Source organism: Hyperoodon ampullatus, assembly GCF_949752795.1.
Source record: "Hyperoodon ampullatus genome assembly, chromosome: 12".
NCBI lineage: Eukaryota > Metazoa > Chordata > Mammalia > Artiodactyla > Ziphiidae > Hyperoodon > Hyperoodon ampullatus.
The window spans coordinates 77,045,069-77,062,464 of record NC_136925.1 but is presented as its reverse complement, the minus strand read 5'-3'; the positions used below and the strand labels follow the sequence as shown (position 1 = coordinate 77,062,464).

The window sequence follows — 17,396 nt, the reverse complement described above, 5'->3', positions numbered from 1 at the left end:
TTATCTATTGTGGTCTTGAAGGGCTGTTTTTATTTGAGTCTGATATTTTTAGCGTCCTGTATGAGTCTAATATTTTTTGTGCTAGGGCTGTTTTCTGTATGCCACCACATCTTTCCTCAGTGTGTGCTGGCCATTATCCCCTTGATAGGGGGTGTGATTGATGTTGTGGTGGCCAAAGCCTGCACTGGATGTTGGAGGGGTCTCCTCTTTGCTCCATGGTTGTCATAGCCCTGTCGGGGGCAGAGCCTGCTCCCCAGTTATTGGAATAGAAACCCTAAGATCTGATTCTAAGCTGTGGTGTGAGGCAGGTGGGACTGGCGCACTCTCGCTGGGAAAGGAGCCGTCCACTGAGACATGTGCTCTGTGATGTTGCCTGTCACCCTTGTGCGTGCTCACAAAGTACACTGTTGAAACTGCTCTCTGCCCCATCTCAGCAGAGGAAAAGCTAGCAATCAGGCTGCAAGTCCCTCAGGCGCTGTGCTCACAAATCTGCCAGTGGCGTAAATCCGTGGAAGTCACGCACCCACCAGGAATCAGTTCAGATTTCAGCCCCACTTCTGTGTGTGGGCAACCTGCAGGTGTTTGTGTATGCCCAGAGCTTGTAGAGTTGGGGCTGCACCCTCTGTGAGCAGGCTGAGAATGAGGCTGCTATGACAGGGCCATGCCCCTCCCTTTGCACTAGCGGTGACAATAGGGCCCCTATTTGCCCTCACACACTGGCAGCTGTGACCTGAACCACTCTTACGACCAAACTGAATCTTCTCCCTGGGTTTGTCTGCTGAAGCCAGAGTATCAGAAGCCAGCTGCCACCGGCGAGCACTCCAGCAGTGAGGTGGCCAGGACCTTCCGTGCAGGTCTCTCCTTGTCCTGCCTTCTACAAGCTGGTTGCTGCACTCACCTCTGAGCCCCTGAAGCTTCCTATCTGTCCTGGCTGATCTCCCAGCCCGTGAAGGCGCTTCCCAGGGTGAGGGAACTTTTCACAGCTCCCTCCAGGGGTACAGGTCCCGTCCTGCTTCCTTTTCTCCCCCTTTCATCCTACCCAGTTATGTGGTGGTTTTTCTTGCAGCTGTGGCTGTATGAGACCTTCAGCCAGCACTCAGTGGGTGTTCTGTGAGAACTGCTCCACATGTGATGTAGTTTTGATGTATCTGTGGGAGGAGGTGAGCTCCACGTCCTTCTATTTCACCATCTTCATCTCCCCATCTGCTTATTATTTTCTTATTGGTGAGTAAGGACTCTTTATGTTATGATTCTCATGTATTAAATGTATATTGCAGATATTTTCATCAGCTTGTGATTTGATTTTCTATTTACATTTTAGTGTATTTTTTAAACAAGTAATTTAAAAATTAAGTAATTAAATTGGTCGATCTTTTTTATTGTAGTTTTTCTCTTTGGCATTTTACAAATAAATGTTTTATTCATATTTATGTAATATAAATATGGCATTTTTGACATACAAAAGTGGTATACATTTTTCAGAACTTGGGAACCATTGGTGTAAGAAATAAAGTCACATGGGGTATGGATCTGCATTTATGGTGTCACTGGGAAGAACTGAAAGGCTCTTTGCTTTGGGGAGAGTTTCAGTGGCTTGTGGATGTTTACCAAGTTCCTCGCTTGTCAAAGTCTGAAGATATGAGATTTTTTTTCTTTTTGTTTTCATCTCCTTTTCTTGAAACCAGAGTGTCTTGTTTTTCAGGTAATCCACTACAAAGTGCAATACATCAAAAGGGGCTCATCTTTATATTAAAGTTGGGACTCCTGAGGCAGAGGGATTAGTTACATTTTTGAAATCGTTAAATTAATACAATCAGAATAATAGTAATGGATCAAATATTTCTGCATCTTACATTATGTTGTTCATCATGAAGATGAAAATATTTTCACTTTTCAAAGATATACATTTTTGTATTATACAGTATTAAGTAGATAAAAAATAGATACATCTTGCTGTAGACTTGAAAAAAATACTGACAAGTGTGCGGATGAAATTCTGGCTTATTTTATGAACTCAGTTTTTAACAGTTGGCTTATTCTGGATTAAAAGGCCATGTAATGAATCACTTTTATTGTGAAATTCATCAATCAAAATAGAAATGCCCTTCATCCTGTCAAAGAGATATACGCTTTTATGAACAATTTAATCCCACATTTAACTGAAAATCCTTCTTTTCTTCTAGTTTTTGTTTCTATCAACTTGACATCATACATGGCTACTGATGGCAGTGATCTTGTAAGTACCCTTTGGAATACTTCAGACTTTAAATATTAATTGTCAGTTTGATGAATGAGTAAAAAATTAGGTCGACTTTAAGTTTGGCTAGCTATTTATTGTCCTCCATTTCATTAGTCACAGTGGAATGAAATGATCCTCTTGTTAGAGTCTGAGGGTTTCTTATGATCACCAAGCATTTGTTTAAGACTCCTAGCTATTTACTTTTAAAGAGCAAGAAACTTAACCATGATTTTAACATACTGTACATAAATTAGCTCCATTTTAAATTAACTATGTTATAGTGTAACCTCTTATGCAACTTCTATGGGAATAAGTCTGCTAATTATTACGGTGAAATTGTAGGTTCTTTTAAAAATAATTTTATAGCCATAAATTTGCCTAACTTAGGTAAGTCAATTGAGCAAATTTCCTCTATTAGATGAGGCAACTTATGCAGGGGAATTAGAGAAGTTGGTATCAGTAACATGACACTTCAAATAGAAGGGGATGTAGAATAGTGTGGGATTGGATGGTGTCCATTTTTTGGCAAATCTAATGACTTCGTGATGGACACATAGGACAGAGTTTTTGCAGCAGAGCCAAAAGCAGAATCAGAAGCGGAGTGTCCAGAAAATACAGTATAGACTTCCTGCCAAATAGGGAACCTGGACAATGGTTTCCTGATGAACATTAGGAAATGGATGTCAAGGCAGGTTGTAATAATAATGATGGAGAAATGGAGGGAGCCAGACAGCTCCCGGAAGGGCCACCTTACTAAAAAGCAGGACAGCATAGTAATTCTCTGCTTCTTAACAATTTCATATTCCAGAGAGAGAGAAGGCAATGACAGCACTTTAATTCTGACGCTACGTCTAAATGAGGAGGGAAAACTTGCTAGTGATGAAAAATGGTGGACACTTCGGGAGACAGGGCTGCAGAAAACTAAAAATGAAAACGCAAATTACAGTCACTTAGGCAAGCTAGGAAATTCGCTATCTAAAACTTAAAGAAAGAGGAAAGTGTGATTCTTTGGACATGAATGGGTGTGTGTGTTTGATGATAGAAATGTGAACAATCACAGTGAAGATAAAGAAGAACAACTAAGAGAATAAATGTGGCTGCGACGGAAGATTTTTGCTAGGATGAGATATAAAGGTGTTTGTACAGGGTGTTAAAGGAGGGTCTTATGGTCAAGGGCAAAAGCAAATGGATGTCACAGATCTGTAAAGACAGAGTCAAGGAGACTCAGGTTCAGAATATCTAAAGTTTATGAAAAATTTTAAAAAGAAAAAATTGCATGGGATTATAAGCATATGTGTGTCCTGTGTATGTGTTATGTGGAACAAAGATATGAAAAGAAAGAATTAGGACTGTTGGGTCCTTGAGAAAGGTAATGGAGGGTTTAATTATTACACTGCTTTGCTTTTTCTGAAGAAAAAAGGTAGTCTTCCAGCTGGAAGGAGTTCATCTTATATGTTTAAGAGGAAATGGAAATTAAGATAATAAGAGACCACCTAAGGACGTTAAATGCATAAGTTCGTTCATTCATTCATTGAGACATTCATTTAATGCTCACTGATTACCTCTCCTGAGTTTATCAAGTGTCAACCACTGTAATAGGTGAGAATTGGAGATTTAATTGTGACTTGAAACAAGTTAAAATCTTCACATCTTAAAAATAAAAGTATAGCCTTGGGTTTTGGAACAAAGATGGCAGATGTGATTACCAAAGGACTAACATATCATTCTGTAGCCCCCAATCTATAGCTATTACCACTGTAATAGGTAACCTGCTTCCCCTTGGTCCTGGGCACAAGTGGATTCTGTTCTTCTTGGTGGGAACTCTGGCTATTTATGGGTCTTTCTCATTTCATGAGCCATCCTCCACTCCTAGACGCAATCAGCTCAGCTCTCCTTGTGTGTCTATTTACCTGTTATTTTTATCTCACAGCCATCAGCGTCTGGGCAGTACTGCTTAATGTCTCTCTTAAGCATGCCTTCCAGCTGCTTTTCAGTGGTTACCCTACTTTATCTTTCCATTCAGAAAATTAGTTCAATTTTCTGCTGTCATTTGTTCTCTAAATAAAATGTAGCACAGGAGACCTATTTTTATGCTAGGTAGTTTCGGTAGGTGTGACACATTTGACCTAATCGCGTCCCGAATTACACCTCATTTCCACTAAACTAACATTTATTGAACTACATGTGCTGAGCTCTCTGCTCGGTGCTGGGGTACGAAGAGGAGAAGCCGACCACCTGGTCGGGGCAGGATGATATGGTGAAGTGGTGCTAATAAAACTGTTCAAGAAAGTAGATTCTAAGCATCTGAAATCTCATTATAGTATACTCATTATAGTATATTATAGTATAGCATAGTAAAAAAGCATCGCTCTTTTTTTTTGTTAAGCTGACTTGCTGTTATCTGATGGTATTCTTTTCTTTCCTCCGGTTTTCTCTCCTCTGAAGGGAAAGAGCAGAATTTTCAAAGCTACAGCTTCACACAGAATCAAAAAGTATTAACTCACCAAGTTCTCTGTTTTCCCTCCCAAATATTTCTCCGTCTTCGCAGACGCAACGCTTGCCTTCCTTCTGTTCACCGAGCTCTTTGCCTCTCTCTGCACCTGCTCTCAACTACCCCCACCCCCGACTACTCTCTGCCGCCTCACAACAGCCAGGGTGGATTTTCCTAACTGCAGATGTGATTTTGCCACCCACCTGCTTCTATCTGTTCAGTGGCTTCGCTTGGCTCTCCGATGAACTTCATACTTTCAAACATAACTTACATGACGTGGCTTGGCCACTCTGAATGTGGTGACCACGTCCAAAACCTACCTGCACTCGGTGGTCAGTGCCTCCTGGCTTGTACCTGCATGTCTGTATCACATCCTCTTAGGCACAGGGCTTTATCTGGAGGGCCTGCCCTGACTCCCCAGTTCTAGGTAAGCTCTGTAATGGAGTGCAGACCTCATTATCCTTGTTCAGCTCTCTTTCGTCTGTGTTTCACTGGAAGCTGTGTTAGAACTTGCTTGCCATTGAATCTCTGGTCCTCGGCACTTAGTAGTTGTGCAGTAAGTGGTGGTAATCACCTGTAGTATCCGGGTCATAGCTTTTTGGGAAATTTTTAACATAAATGATTAAATTTGGTACAATCGGTAAACATCCATTTGTGTATGTCTTGATGTTTATAAGACTTTCCGTACATTATACTGTGGTGATTAAGCATTATACACCAAATCAGTATGGCTTAGTTTTCTTTTATGATTAGTTTCTTTTTTTTTTACATCTTTATTGGAGTATAATTGCTTTACAATGGTGTGTTAGTTTCTGCTTTATAACAAAGTGCATCAGTTATACATATACATATGTTCCCATATCTCTTCTCTCTTGCGTCTCCCTCCCTCCCACCCTCCCTATCCCACCCCTCTAGGTGGTCACAAAGCACTGAGCTGATCTCCCTGTGCTATGCGGCTGCTTCCCACTAGCTATCTATTTTACATTTGGTAGGGTATATATGTCCATGCCACTCTCTCACTTTGTCCCAGCTTACCCTTCCCCCTCCCCATATCCTCAAGTCCATTCTCCAGTAGGTCTGTGTCTTTATTCCTGTCTTACCCCTACGTTCTTCGTGACATTTTTTTCTCTTAAATTCCATATATATGTGTTAGCATAGTAGTTGTTCTCTTTCTGACTTACTTCACTCTGTATAACAGACTCTAGGTCCATCCACCTCCTTACAAATAGCTCAATTTTGTTTCTTTTTATGGCTGAGTAATATTCCATTCTATATATGTGCCACATCTTCTTTATCCATTCATCTGTCAATGGACACTTAGCTTGCTTCCATGTCATGGCTATTGTAAATAGAGCTGCAGTGAACATTTTGGTACATGACTCTTTTTGAATTATGGTTTTCTCAGGGTATATGCCCAGTAGTGGGATTGCTGAGTCATATGGTTATGATTAGTTTCTTATTAAAATAAATAGATAAATAAATAATAACGACCAGCATGTGAATCTTAAGGCTTGGTTAAGAAACTTCTCTGGTCTCAGATTTTAGTAACAACATTCTACCTAGAGAAGAAAAACAGCCTTAATTTAATGATGACAAGGCTCAGAGGGAATGTGACACATCATCTCTTTTACCATCGTACATAATTCTTTTCCCTAAAGCTTTCAGGGATGACTTTCAGGGATTGCTCTAGTGGGGAAGAAATGTCAGAATTATCTTAGATCAAAACTTTATGACAGTGTTTTCTCAAAAATTGTTTAAAATAAATTTCCTTCAGGAAATATTGCCTGGAAAAAATGTCAAGTGAAAACTTTTTCCTGAAACGAAAGTCTCTGCATATAAATCATGGTTAAATTGCTCAATTTTTCCGCTGATGAAGACAAGCTCACTGAATGCGAATGGACATTTACTTCTGGCACTGTGGTCATTGGGTTATCTGCTGTTGCCTGGACTGTCATCTATGTGGTGATCTAACAGCAGACGGGTCCCTAATGCGTTTGCTTCACAAGAGAGCTCTCCATTCGATGTTCACAGAACATGTATTGCCTGGTCTCTATGTGTACTGTGTGCTGTGAGCAGCCCAGATATGATTCCAGCCCCCATGGGAACCTGCTCTGCCCGCCACTCCATCCCTGTGCTCATGGTGTGTGTCTCAGGGATGTGGTGATATTCAGGGATGAAGTGAGGAATCTATTTTCCACCTTTTTGATCAACTAGAAAGAGCTGAAATGTTGGCAGCTTGTTTTTTTAGGCTCCATCAACAGAACTCTATGTTGAATTGGCTGTGCCAATGCTGCCTTGGACGCAGGAGACTGTCTTGCATATTTTCTGTCCCAAGTAGGACTTCGAGTGGAGAAGTGTGTGACAGCTATCTGGGGACCAGATGACTGGGGGAGGGCTTGTTAACTACCACTGGGAAACTGTGTCCCTCCTCCCAGCGCCTCTCCTCCACCCCATGCCTTCCTATTTCTTGGGTTCCTGATTCTTAGTATTTGGTGGATATGGTTAAAACAGGATGCTGGAGAGCTACTGTGTTTTTTGAGGAAATAGTATTTTACCTTCAGGGAAACGCCAAGGGTCATCTCTCCAGGTGGGTTCAAACTTAGTGTCAATTGATCCCAGGGGCTTTTCTCTATGTATGTTCCTCTCTGGGGGGAGAAAGATGTTGGAGCAACTGTTATGTTGCTTTTCTCTGCTGATGTTAGCGGAGGTATTTTTCAGCTCTGAGTAATCAAACAGTAGAGATGGCTCTCCAAATATTTGTTAAATCTCCACTTGTACCAGGCACTATTATTAAGGCATTATAGGAAGTAAAATTTAATACAAGACCCAGTTAATCTTTTGGTAAATATTTATTGAACACTTCCTCTGTGTCAGGCATCACTCTAGTTGCTATATTTTGAAGTCATGACGTGTTCAAGAACGTCAATTCTATCTTGAATTCTTGGCCAATCATTGACTCTAAGCAGAGTCGTCATTCAACTACAGAGCTGATAAAAGAGATTTGATAAAAAGCAACATTAACAGGGGAAGTGATTGAGTAGTTGTGTGGGATAGAGGGTTGGACCATTAGATGGATTGTGTTACTACCATGTATGTACCACTCAGATATATAAAGAGATAGATTATAATATCCATTTAAGAGGCACCAGCAAAGCATTGTGGAATATAAAAGACAGAAGAAGTAGTAACACTGAGTTAAACAATAGGCTTAGGAGTCTGATTGGCCTGGGTCCTAGTCTTGGCTCTGCTACTAGCTATGTGTGATCTGAAGGGAAGTTACTTAAGCACACTGAGATGAAGTTCCTTTTGTGAAAAGGAAGGTAGAAATAGTACCTACCATGAAGATCTTTGGGAAATAATATAAATCAATTGTTACAGTGACTACAAATGAATAACACTGGGTGAATGTAAGATTTTTATAAGAGCTCATGCCTTCTAAAGTCAGAAAGGGCTTTATGGTGGAGGTGGCATTTGACCTCGATCTGAAAGGATGAGTAAGCATTAAGCAGATGAAAAATGGGGGAAGAGAATAAAGCATTCAGAAGTATGGAGTTGTTAAAGTGCCTCACATTTCTGTAGGATAGAAAAAAGTTTAAGGTGCCAGGAGCAGAATTGGACAGATGTCTTGGTGGGATATTGAAGCTACTGTGGGAAGGGACTTGCTTGTCACTTAAACTGTGATTTCAAGATGGAATCTCATACATGAAATGACTGGCTTCCATTCAATAATGGTCCTGCAGGTTCACACGTAGACACTCCACTCTGCTATAAATACAGAGCAATGATAGACAAAGAGAAACATAGAAAACAGGAAAAGCACAGTTAGGCTCAAAAACACAGTAATCATCTCTATGGATCAGAAATAAAAAGTGGCAACATGACTGAAGCTACGGCCTGCTGGGCACCTACCTCATCTGGAGGCAGGAAGCAGTTTGCCTCCTGGTCCAGGTTAGGGAGGTGGGAAAATGCTCTGCTAAATATGAGGGAGCTATGGTCACTTATTTTTTTAAATTTTATTTATTTTTGGCTGTGTTGGGTCTTGGTTGCTGCACACGGCCTTTAGTTGCGGTGAGCAGGGGCTACTCTTCCCTGCAGTGCACGGGCTTCTCATTGCAGTGGCTTCTCTTGTTGTGGAGCACAGGCTCTAGGAGCATGGGCTTCAGTAGTTGTGGCTCACGGGCTCAGTAGTTGTGGCTTGCAGGCTTCAGTAGTTGTGGCTCTCGGGCTCAGTAGTTGTGGCTTGCAGGCTCTAAAGTGCAGGCTCAGTAGTTGTGGTGCACGGGCTTAGTTGCTCCGCGGCATGGGGGATCTTCCCTGACCGGGGCTGGAACCTGTGTCCCCTGTACTGGCAGGCGGATTCTTAACTGCTGCGCCACCAGGGAAGCCCCTACGTTCACTTCTCAATGACAGTGGTAAACAGCAGCTCCCCCACTTGTGAAAGGGGCTAAAGATGAAAAGAGAAAAGCACTGCCTGGGGTTACACAACTCCACAAGCTACCTGAGGACCTAAGAAGGGAGGAATAGGGACACGTATCAAAATCAGGAGCTCAACCTAGTCACCAGCCAGACCAGCAACTGGATAGGCAGGAATTCCCATGATGGCTTCAGGACCTGATTGTAGGACCGATTCCACATCAGGTGGAGGCAACGTCCAAAGGGATAAGGAGGGAGACCCGGCTGTAATGGGGGAAAGGGGAGCAGAGAGGGAGGGAGAGACTGAGAGAGAGAGGGAGGGGGAGAGAACATAAGGCCCTTCCACTCACAACTCTGCAAACTTAAAAGTCCAAAACAGATCTGAGAAATGCTAAGAAAGATAGACTCTCAAATACAAAATTCAAGTGTAACTTTATTTTACATAAAAACAAAATTTTAAAGCCTGACAAAAAAAGCCTGTTACTCTCATGTCTCCTCTTTTCAATCAAGGTTCTGGTGAGACTCGTCTTCAGTGCTGTGTTGACTTCTTTAATTCCCATTCCTCCCCAACCCACTGGAATTTGTTTTCCAGCCAAGAGGACAATGAAACTGTTTTGCCAAGGTCTCCAGGAGCTTTTTCTTTCCCTTTGACACTGGTCGTATTTAAGGGTTTGGGCTCACCTTTCCCTTCCATCTCTCCCTCACTTCCATGACAGCTCCTCTCCTGGTTTTCTTTTGTCCTTTGCTGTTCTGCTCAGTCTCCCTGACCTTTCCTGCTGCTTCCGTGTAAACATACTGGTCTTCCTTCGGATTCTGACTTCAACCCTTTGACATTCTACACATCTGGGTTATCTTATCCAAACTCAAGACTTCCACTCTCTGTACACTGATGATTCCTAATTGTATGTCTTTATTCCAGATTCCCTCCAAATCCTTAAACCCTTAAGTACTATATATACTGACTGTTTCCATCAGATGCCTCTTGTGTACATCAAACCCAATATGTTGATTACTGAATATATTATAATTCAGTATATAGGACCGTGTCCTCTATATTGATGTCATTTATCCCATTGCTTAAGCTGGAAACTCTTTCCCTGGCACATTGCTCTCCCTCACTTTCCAGGTTCTAAATTCCTCCTCCTCTTCCCCCTCAGCTCCCTGTCCATCCTTCCTTTTCTCCTCTCTCTTTCTTCTTCTCCCTCTCCCTAGTCCCTCTTTTATAATATTTCTCAAATTTCTCTTCTGTGTAGAAAGTGCCATTGCTTCCAGCTTCCCCTCAGACTCTAGTCCTTGCTTCCCTGTCCTCCTCCTTTATACAACATCAACAACCAAAGCAAATACCTTAAAGGCTACTACTTTGTGAATTTTACTCTTGAAACAAATACTTGCCTTTTACCATTTACTTTTGTGACTTTGGGCACAATACTGAACCTCCGTTTGCTTCCATTTCCTCACCTGTAAAATGTGCATTATAATAGCACCTAAGCCATAAATGTTGTGAGCATTCAATCCAGGTATTTATGAGAAGACTCAGAGCAGTGACTGGCCTATGGCAAACATTATATGAGTATAAGCTTTATATATATTTCTTAGCTATCATTGTTTTCAATTACTGTCTATTGTTATTATAAAGTCTCTTATCTGTCTTCATTTTTCACTAATAGAGGTTTTCTTTTCATATTAACTTATTAAGTAATATTAAAGTGGTTAGCCTTCTGAAAAAAACTAAGCAAGTTTTTCATGTACTTTTACAGGTAAAATTTTAATATATAAAAGCTTTAAAATTCTCTTTACAAAGTTGAGTTTAATTTGCCAGGAAGGAGGAAAGATGTTTGTGGGGCAAAGGTGTTTGTGGGGCAAAGTTGTTTGTGGAGAAACATGCCTAATAGCTTTATCAGCTGGAGCTGGCTTGGATCTAAAATATTTAGGAATTTTTGTGGCTTCATTAAAGTAGTGGTAAAATTGGCAATCGTGAGGTTTTACACCATGGAACTTGGGTAAATGCCACAAATCAAGACTAGCATAACACTATATAATTTTGCTTAATACCAGGACCATTGTGAAGTTTGATGTAATGACAAACCACTTTATGGTGAATTTTAATATATCATGGGGGGTAAATTGTACCTGTAAGAGTTAATAATTACTATATATATTAGAAGTCAATATAATAATTACCCTGATCTTGGTTGTGAGCACCATCATTCAATATCAGAGGAGGTCCATTTGTATATTTTACACTGGTTCCTTTTTAAGTTTATACAACGTGTGATTTTGAGTGATTAACGACCAAGTGAATTTTTTAACCACCTTAAAAAGTAAAAGAAAAATAGTCTTTTTCAATAAAAAGGAAATATTTATTTAAAAGAGAAAATTTTCTCAAGTTTTAGAACCAAGTTAGGGCAAATTCAGAATTTAGAGTAATTCTTCAGTTTTACCTGCAACATGCCAATGGGTAGAAAATTGTGTGAGAAAAATATCTTATTAGGCTTCGGATATTTGTTATGATTGTTTTAATTCCCTATTGAAAAACTGTCTCATAAAATGCACACTGCTTGCTTGGCTTTTTGTCACTCACCTAGTGAAATAAACCACATGTAAGATCTTTATGAAACTGACTAGTTCGTGGGTTCCATTTCCTGTTGTGAGGGGTTAGATGTATCTCAAATTCACTAAAGTTCTCAAGATTGTTTTCATTCTTTCATGTAAACCAGTTTAGGTTTCAAATTCATATATTTCAAGTGAAACTGAAATTCTCTCTAATTTGTCGTTTCTATAATATGCAGTTCTGCTTCTGGTTGGGGGAAAGAGTTTGAACAGTTATACAGATTTTATGATAATTTGCCTTAGGAGAAGTACTGTCTGAGGAGGGCAGACTCAATGACCAAACTCCCTGCCCCCCTTTAAAAAAGTCTGAATAAAGTCCTCTGGGTGTTGGGCACTCACATTGCTTGAGGTATTGTCCTGCTTAGAGCCCCGCTTCTCATCCAGCCCAGGTGCAAGAATCTAGCATAGATGGAGCCCTGGTTTGGGGCAAAGTTGAGACAGAGCCTACAGTTTGATAGGGGGCTTTCTCTAGAACCAGCCGTAAGGTTGGGTGGTAGAGCTGGAGAGCCCTTGCTGCACTGGGAGTCCATAAGCGATGGATGGAGGAGACTCACTGACTCCCAGGCAGGAGGCTTGGAGTGGGTGATGCTTCCCTTTACAGATCCTACAGCTGTCCTCTCCTACTTCCTCTCTCTCTTCTTATCAGAGCTGCTCTTTTTGTATGAGCTAATGTGATTTACCTTGTTCCGATGGGGCCAGAACGCTCTAGGAATGCCTCTGTCTACAACTCCCTTTTCTTCCTATTCCCCTGGTTCTTAGTTTGTCTTGAGTGCTTCCTGGGGTCTCCTGGAGCCCAGATTTTCTAAAAGTGTTCCCACTATCTAAATTGACTTACTCTCTTCTTCACCTTTAGTCCTGGCTCTCAACTAAGTTCTAGCTATCCAAATGGTATACATTATGCCAATAAGATATTTGGGCTAATATATTTTGTTAATAGGTTTTGCTGACCTCAGATAATTGCCTATAGAAAAGACTCCAGGAGACCTTCTGAGGGGATGGTGGGAATTCTAGACCGAGATGCAGGTCAGTGTGGGAGATATCTTATGAAGCGGAGCTGGGACTGGAACTTGGTCAAAAATGCCTAAATTTTAGTTGTGTGTCGTGACTCTAGCATGTCTACTCTTGACTAAAATTTAGAGCAATTATTGCCTTTGTCATGTCCTTTTTTCACAAGGACGATTAATTTCTTCAGGAATAAAATTTTCTTCTAACATTTGTAAAATAAAAAGTCGGTACGGGATTTCCCAGGAAATACAATTTAAGCACTTTAACTTCATCATTGTTGCTGAAGGAAATACAAATCCTACCTATCTTGAAAATTACTAGGAAATTTTTGTTTATTAGATATGAAGTACTTGTTTATATCTATAATCATGTATTATAGTACATAGTCACATAAAGTATTTTTAGTTTTTAGTGCACTTTCAGGTACAATCTTGTTAAATATTTTTGAGACCTACAGGATTGGAATTATTATAAATATCTTGATTTTACGAATGAGGAAGTTGGTTTTGAGTAATAAACTGATTTTTCCCTGAGTAACACAGCTACTACGTATGACAACCGTGAGTTGATTTCAGGCCTCTGGATTTTAAAATCCCATTTTATTTCCACTCTGTCATATTCCCTCTTCAAACATATTGTAGAACCATTGTAGCTATTAGATCAATAGTTAGATATGGAGAATACTAGCCAGGTGCATCTAAAATAACATTATAAAATCTTGTAATAGGATTGCATACCAGTTTTTAGAACTGCTTTTCAATTATGTACAATGTTTTTCAAATTCTCCACTTGTTACCAGAAAAGATTAAATCAATTAAACTTGACTAAATTCGGTTTAGATATTGTGGAGGAAAAAATGAAACTTCTTTAATCTAAAATGTTTCTCTCTCTGCACACACATACAAAGCCATTGAAAGCATTTTTTTTGTTTGTTTTCTATTTTTGCTGATAGTCTGATGATTTTACATGAATTGTTTAAAATGTATTGTGAAAAACATGTATTTCAGATTGTCTGATTTGAATATTTGAAGAGCTAGTATCAAATAGAAATTGGCAATTAATTTATCTTCCATAAAACATATGAGAAACATTCAGAGATAGTTAAGGCAATATGTAATTTAAATCTAGATGTAAATAAGAATTTCCTGATAAGGAGGGTTGATAGGTACTTAGATCTCACCAAAAGAGGTTGTGGAACTTCTTTTTTCTGGGATGTTTACTTCATGTGACTTAGATGCAACCCCATGGTGTTAGCAGGACCATAAATTTAACAATCTGATGTGAACCTGTAGTATTGCGACATTGCAATGGTTATCTTGCAGGTTTATCTAAATAATTGCTGTTATTTAGAAACGGCACAAAAAGAAGCACAACATAATTTTGTCTTCTCTCACAAAAAATAAAAAGGGAAATATTTTTTATTATTTTTAAGAACTTGAGTGAACGGTGTCCTGTCATAACTAAAGCGGTAGTGAGAAAGATGCCTGTGGGTGGAAACAGGAAACATTAGTGATAAATGCTGTTACGTATTTTTTTCAGGTGCAGCTCCATGTCTATTGATTCTAATTAGCACATTTTGTGCCTCAGCTAGTAGCTCCCCTTTAGCTCTGCTTGGAGAGTTTTTTTTTTTAGCTTCCATCCTGCTCATACATACTGCCACCTCCTCCCTGTTTCTCTCGTTACAAATGTTACAACACAATCAGAAATTTCCTCTTTTCTTTCCTTCCTGCATTTCCAGCAGGTTCCCTTGCGTCAGAAGCAGAGAAAGAAAACTAAAGGTAATTAGATCTTTTGTTTCTTTATCCCGTTTGTGTGTGTGAGTGTCCTTTCTCCTGGATGCCTTCTTTAGGATCTGATTTTTGTCTGTCTTAATGCTAATATCAGAAGGTGGATGGCAGATTAATTTGGGGTTCTTTTGGATCGATTTTAAGAAATGACGACATGCTGTTCATTTGGATTAATCCCTGTGGTATGTCAATAGAGCTTAGAAAGACTGGCACTGAGTCGGGGAAGTGGCCGTGTTTCTAGGTGGGCATTAACCCTTTTGCATCTCTTGCATAACTACTGCTATTATTGTTGAAACGAGCTGTGTTAGTGCAGTGATGTGCCTGCCAGACTCATGATTTTCATGTTTTCAGCTTATTCCATTGAAGAATATTCTTAGACTAACACTTGCATGTGAGTCTCACTGTTTCTTTGATCATATCTTGTACCTTCTAAGCACCAAATGAATGGTTAAAAATAAAATCGATAAATTACTTTCTTTTTGCATTTGCTTGGCATAAATCTTGGTACAAAAATCCAACTTCCTGGAGGTAAACAGCGAACAGTTATCTTTCAGTCTGTCACATACATCGGGGTACGATGTTACCTACCTTTTTCACATAATTGTTGCAGGTTTTTTCACCATGAGTCGGAGGAGGATATCATGTAAAGACCTGGGGCACGCTGACTGCCAAGGGTGGCTATGTAAGAAAAAGGAAAGAGGAACTTTCCTAGGCAACAAATGGAAAAAGTTCTGGGTGGTCCTGAAGGGATCATCTCTGTACTGGTACAGCAATCAAATGGTGAGTCCACTGTCTTCCTCCTGTCCCAGGACTCTTTAACAAAGGGTGGGTCCAAGATCATTGTGGAACAGGTGATCCCCATGGGAAAGATCATTTTTATTTCTGGGACTTGGAACAGAGCAAAGAAACAAATAAGTTCTAGAAACTGTTTCTGTAGATATGTAAGTTATTCTACTATACTTGATGGAGGAGAAAACCATCCTGCTTGACTAATCTTTGGTTGAAGAGGGGCATCCAAATATATATCCTTATTGAAGGAGGATTTCAGGGCCTGTTAATGTTACTCTTCCATGATAGATGCTAATCATTTCAGGATTTCCTTGGACAGCACTTGATATGGGAACTTGACATTGTTAAGAGCTCTACTAAAAAAATGGGACTCAACTTTAAGACCTATTGGGGTGTAAATGGATTCAGTCCACAGGAAGCTATTTTCTTTTCTCCTCCTTTATTATCTTCCTTTCCTCTGACCTTCTCTATCAGGTGGGTTGGTTTTGGAATCGCTAACCTGTGTGCCGGCATTGCGTTGGTGACTGTCATCTCTTGTTCTTTGGCATGTACAGTGAAGGCATTAAACTAATGATGCTTGGACAACACTTGATAAGAAAGCTGCCTAATTTATCCTGTAATAGGCACTTCACTTTTGTGGTCTGCTTTGCAGGCGAGTTTTCTGTTGGAAAGGGCTGCAAATAAAGTTACTGTTAAAATGTGTACTGATCTTTCCTGGCTTGAAACATTCTGAAAACAACGCTATTTGTCGAATATTGAGTAGAGACCTCTCACAAAGGAACTCTCTCCACGAACACCGAGTAGCCATTTGCTGATCTCAGGAGAGCCTGAGTTTCTCTTTGTGGTAGAGTGAAGGTCAGCAATGGATGTCCTTTAATCCATTAAGGGAAAATCATTTAAAAATTGACCACAAGCCAGAAAAATTCTTTTTATGTGACACCATTCTTTTAAAATGACTTGGGTATGCCCATCTCTCAAGCAACAGAGCTTTAGGGCAAATAACTTTATAAATGTAAAATAAGTGCCCTGTGTAGTTTGTGGGTGAAATTTTTAGTTGATAAATTTACATTCACTGGCCACTAATCAAAAAATTGTGTACCCACATAACCCAAGGCACCTGTCCTGTAAGGATTTGATTAAACTGGACCCAAATCCAATTCCAGTGCCCTGGAATAAGCATCCTCCCCTGTGCTTTTCTCTATACTCCCCCTCCCCCGTCCCCCGTTCCCAAGCTTACAGATTTGGTTTCACCCAAAACATGGTACAAAATTCTTCACTGAGTTTTATAAAAAAATATATTTTTGAGCTTTTGGTGAGTTTTAACAATTTTATCAAATATTTGGGAGCTTCACAAGAAAGAAACACCTTGCAGAGTATGCAGTCTTCCACTATCTTCTTCTTCTCTCTTTTCTTCTCCCCTCCTGGATACATTTACCATCTTGTCTAGCATGGAATAGTTTTACCCAAATTAAGGCAAACTGGAGCTGGAGGTCTCACCTTCTATCCTAAGGGATTTTTCCTGAACAAATACAGCTTCCTTCTTAACGAAGGTTAATTAATTGTGGTTAATATAACTTTCTCCCTCTCGTTTATAATATTTTAGGCTCTTGCTTTTGGTTAGTTGTGCAAGTGATAGTTTGCATCTTCTATGAAACGAGAGGGCTTACTGATTTACCTTTTAATAGCTCTCTAGGAATTTTCCGAGGCCGTTGGAAGGATTGGGTACTGAGGGAGCATGACACATCTGTGGGAAGTAACAAAACTCAGATATAAGCATAGCATTAATTTTCTCATTCAGTCACATTATTCTGCACGTATATTCTGGTGCTGTTCCTGTCTTCATGGAATCGAGTCCCCTCTGAACCACACATAGTTACAGATTTGGCTTATTTGGCTTCATAAGTTCATTTGGCTTAAGTTTCTCTTAGAAGAGCAATGAATTACCTATTTTAGGCATTAGGAATCTCATGCTTCCACCGGGAGCAGCACTGTTGACTGAGACTAGATTAGAAAGAGGAAGAGGAGAGAGCATCGGACCCCCTTGGGCACCCCTGGCCTCACT

At 40.0% G+C, this 17,396-nt stretch overlaps 1 protein-coding gene across 1 annotated transcript in view; it reads left to right on the top strand.

Moving 5' to 3' along the window:
- Positions 1-2,209: 2,209 nt before the first annotated feature.
- Positions 2,210-17,396, top strand: part of IPCEF1 (interaction protein for cytohesin exchange factors 1) — a gene marked incomplete at its 3' end in the record, with an annotated part of 85,832 nt that continues 70,645 nt past the window's right edge. The window contains exons 1-3 of the mRNA XM_079716745.1: positions 2,210-2,236; positions 14,497-14,536; positions 15,156-15,325. Coding sequence (XP_079572871.1) covers positions 2,213-2,236; positions 14,497-14,536; positions 15,156-15,325 — 234 coding nt within the window. The 5' untranslated portion in view covers positions 2,210-2,212. The remainder of the gene's footprint in view (positions 2,237-14,496; positions 14,537-15,155; positions 15,326-17,396) is intronic.